The sequence below is a fragment of the Contarinia nasturtii genome, unplaced genomic scaffold (genome assembly GCF_009176525.2).
Source record: "Contarinia nasturtii isolate CC-2019 unplaced genomic scaffold, AAFC_CNas_1.1 Cnas_scaffold_4504, whole genome shotgun sequence".
Lineage (NCBI taxonomy): Eukaryota > Metazoa > Arthropoda > Insecta > Diptera > Cecidomyiidae > Contarinia > Contarinia nasturtii.
The window spans coordinates 1-3,571 of NW_022201795.1; the positions used below are offsets into that span (position 1 = coordinate 1).

A 3,571-nucleotide genomic window follows, 5' to 3' on the forward strand; every position below is an offset into this window, starting at 1 on the left:
AATCAATTGCTTTTTCTTGTCTTTATGTTGTTTTTAATTTTCTTTTTCTTGGCAGATGGTTCCTTTAATTCGAAAGAATTGTTCAATCGCTTTTCACCACTGTGGAAAAAATTAAAACTGAAAAAAAAAACTCTAAAAATATTGAAAAATATATTTTACCTTTTGACTGATATTATGCCAGACTTGCCAAAGCCTTGTCCTGGAAAAGAATCACAAAAAAGATAAGTATGAAATTAATAAAAATTATTTATTGAAAAAATAAATAAAAAAATATAAGAAATAAATACCAAATGCTTTTCCCCATTCTTCATCTGTGCCTTTGATTGCATATGCGCTCAAATTTTCATTCTTCAATCGTTTCAGTTCCTTCTTTTGTGCTTTGGCCAATTTTTTTGCACCGGCTTCCAACTCTAGATTGAATGATTGTGCTGCTGGTGCCATTGATTCCCCCATATTCCATTCACTTTCTGCTATCATTGTTTTCTCGATTGCTGATTCATTCACAGTGTCCAATTTCTTTGTTAGTTTCTTAACGCAATCATAAAACTTTGCCAAAATTTGATTAACTGGCATATTAAACTCTTCAGATAACTTATCCAAGGTCTTATTTTGTAGCCCGATTCCAAGAAGAATTGCTTTTTGTAGGGAGTCAATGGGTACATCATTCATTTTTTCGTCAAATACTAATTTACTTAAATCAGTTGTTAAATCCAAAATTAATCGATATTCAACTTGATTTCGAGTGTAAGCTTCCAAGCGTTGAAGATCATGTGGAATAAACATAGTGTCGATTATTTGCTGTGTGAGTGCTATAAAAAAAATGAATAAAAACATATTTTTGATATGGGTTTCATAGGGGATTGAACTTACGTTTATTTGATATTTTAACGGCCTTATTATCAAGTAATGACAAAGCTAATCCAGTGGTGAAGCTTTGAAAACTTTTTGACATCAATTTGATCACACGGCGACGGAAATCATGGTAATACATGGATAACCAATCATCTGATTCAAATTTGTCGGTTTTCAAAATGGAAATCATGATTGTCGAATATTCACCCGTTAAATCGTTTGCTTTTTGACTGAAATTGTATTTTTTTGCAAATCAACAGTTTTTAAATAAATGTTAGAAGAGTTTTCAATCGAGTGTAATCAATATACATATACCTCAAGTAAACCGGCACGAATTTTTGACTCTTCCAGAATTTTAGCAATTCTGATGTCAAACCGTATGAAGTACCAATGTAGTCCAATTTTTCTGGTCGACGTTCCGATAAGCGTTTGAGAAGCGTTGGCACTTTCTTACGAGGTGCAATTTGTTCTTTCAACAAATCACCAACTTCATCATCATCAATTTCCTGAAAACCATCCTCATCGTCTGACAGATCTGTTTCATTCAAAGATGTAAATTTACCAGCATAATAGCTTTTTAGTAGCTTCAAAGCTCGCTTGCCGTATCCCATCTAAAGGAAAACGTATAAATTAAATTAAAGGGAAAAAGACATTTGTTTTGAAAACAAAAAATACAATTCTGAATTTAAAAAAAAAAAATAAAATTACTATGAAGCCATACCCGTTGATAGTTTGGATGGGTGGCAATGCGAACAATTCTTGCTCCAGACAACTTGGGAAATTCCCTATCATTAAATTGCTCTGTCATATTCCAAGGTATCAAATCACCCGCTGCTTTTCGTCCACGTGATAATGAATCGTTTAAACTATCTGACGAGATTTGTCCTTCCAAACAAACTTGGATAACAACTAAAATTTCAGGTAATGCATCTTTCTTCACAATAGGACCCAACAAACAAAAAATATGGTGTGCAGGGGCGTCGCTCATCATTTGCAAATCGTTTGGACTATTTTTATAATGTGACGATACATAAATTGATACCAGACGCTGTAAAAAGGCTTCCGCAGCACGATGATACGAAAATAAAGCATCACGATCAACGTAATATAATTCGCACGCGTCTGGAGTTGGACAGCCCGAGTTTATATTCGGTACATCGGCCTCTAAACATAAAAGCGATGTTAACCATGCCTCAATGGCATCGCCAGGCTTATAACGAATAGATTCTTCAAGTTTAATCTGAAACATCAATGAATATTAATTCTTTTTTCTGGAAATTTATGTTTTTGAACCCAAAAATTGTTGTCTTACCGCTGGTGGAGCATTTTGCTCCTTTTGAATTTGTGACATTAATTTCAAACTCAATGATCGACCTGTTCCCTCATAACCGTTTATTGTCGATGCCATAAAAATTAAATATGGTCCAAGCATTTTTTTAACTAGTGGCAATGGCAAGGCAGCTGCTTCATCAATAACAAGTAAATCAGCTGCATTCAACAAATGTGAATCAGTTGGAGAAATATATTGAATAGTCTGTCGACTATTTCGAGATATATTAACGCGCATAATCGCTTTTTTGAAATCTGGATTTGTAGATCGAATTATCGCATAGTCTGCATGCCTAGGGTTAATCACAAAGAAAAGAATGGAAATGATGGAAATTAATCAATATGTAATGGAACGTAATGGAAGTAATGGAAACATATAATGAAAATCAAATATATATAGTTTAAGATAAAAGTAATCGTCACACATTTGCAACAACATTGCTTTAATTTGAGATTTGGTAGTAGTGTTGTGAATCGCGTTCTGCTGTGGAAGAAAAAGAAAAACAAAATGCTTACTATAGAATAGCACTTGGTGCCAATGCCACTACCTATTTCAATAAAAAAAAAGAATGGAAAGTAAAAAAAATATCATCATTAATATATCAATTGGTCTAAAATGAATGAAACCAAACGACACTTACTCACACAACGTAAATTACTCGTAGACTGAGTAAACTACGGGAGACGGCCGAGGAGAATATTCATTTAATGAGCGGCAGCATTAGCCGCCCGTTGTCGTAAATAGGCAGCACTCCGATTGAAATCACCATTGATATGAATATCTTGTATCATACACAATGATTTGTATATCATGTTGCGTGATGCATTCAGATCACGGTCAAAAACAATAGTTTGCTTGCGTCCATTGTATTGTTGATTCGCGATAGAATGTCCATAATGCTTGAAATTCGGTTCCAATTCAAGGCGATGTTTTGATCGGAATGTATGATGAATTTTGCCTATCCACTCATTTGGTGGTGGGAGAACATGGTTAAGGGCCGGTTCGCAGTTGTTGCAAACTAAGAAACTGAACGATACGATAAAATTAACATTCATGTCATACGACACATTTACTGAATAAAATAAAAATGCAATACAAAAAACAATAAACTTACCGATCCTTTGGATTCATATTCTCCGGTCTTTCGCGGTGCAATGGTAGGTCTGTGATATCATGATCACGACTACAGAGCATCGATGTTCCTGGCTCATGAACTCCCATTATGCGACAATATCGATCAATGGTATATGTTATGAAGGCCTGTGGTGTTCTGCAGTGTCCCTTTATCGGCAAATTTGCACCGATTTTTGCGTCACCCAATGCATACACGATGGTCTGTTGAGCTTTTGGAATTTCTTTTTCGAGTAGGGTCATATCACGGGCCACTTG

General features: G+C 34.8%; 2 protein-coding genes across 4 annotated transcripts; both read right to left on the bottom strand.

Moving 5' to 3' along the window:
- Positions 1–2: 2 nt before the first annotated feature.
- On the bottom strand, positions 3–2,635 carry LOC116351035 (RNA cytidine acetyltransferase-like). Its single transcript, XM_031783061.1, has 8 exons — positions 2,607–2,635; positions 2,165–2,474; positions 1,574–2,092; positions 1,168–1,463; positions 871–1,082; positions 288–809; positions 160–199; positions 3–99 (listed from the first exon to the last, which is right to left on the bottom strand). The coding sequence occupies exons 1-8, from the start codon at positions 2,618–2,620 to the stop codon at positions 3–5; spliced, it is 2,010 nt and encodes a 669-aa protein (XP_031638921.1). The 5' UTR covers positions 2,621–2,635.
- LOC116351036 lies at positions 2,613–3,562 on the bottom strand. Of its 3 annotated transcripts, none has more exons than XM_031783064.1 (3): positions 3,297–3,562; positions 2,823–3,208; positions 2,613–2,665 (listed from the first exon to the last, which is right to left on the bottom strand). In XM_031783064.1, exons 1-2 carry the CDS (start codon positions 3,554–3,556, stop codon positions 2,887–2,889), a joined length of 582 nt encoding a protein of 193 aa, XP_031638924.1. In that variant the 5' UTR covers positions 3,557–3,562; the 3' UTR covers positions 2,613–2,665; positions 2,823–2,886. The 3 variants fall into 3 exon arrangements, with proteins under 3 accessions (XP_031638924.1, XP_031638925.1, XP_031638923.1); XM_031783065.1 differs by having other exon boundaries at positions 2,640–2,662; positions 2,827–3,208; XM_031783063.1 differs by having other exon boundaries at positions 2,640–2,665; positions 2,827–3,208.
- Between the last annotated feature and the right edge of the window lie 9 nt (positions 3,563–3,571).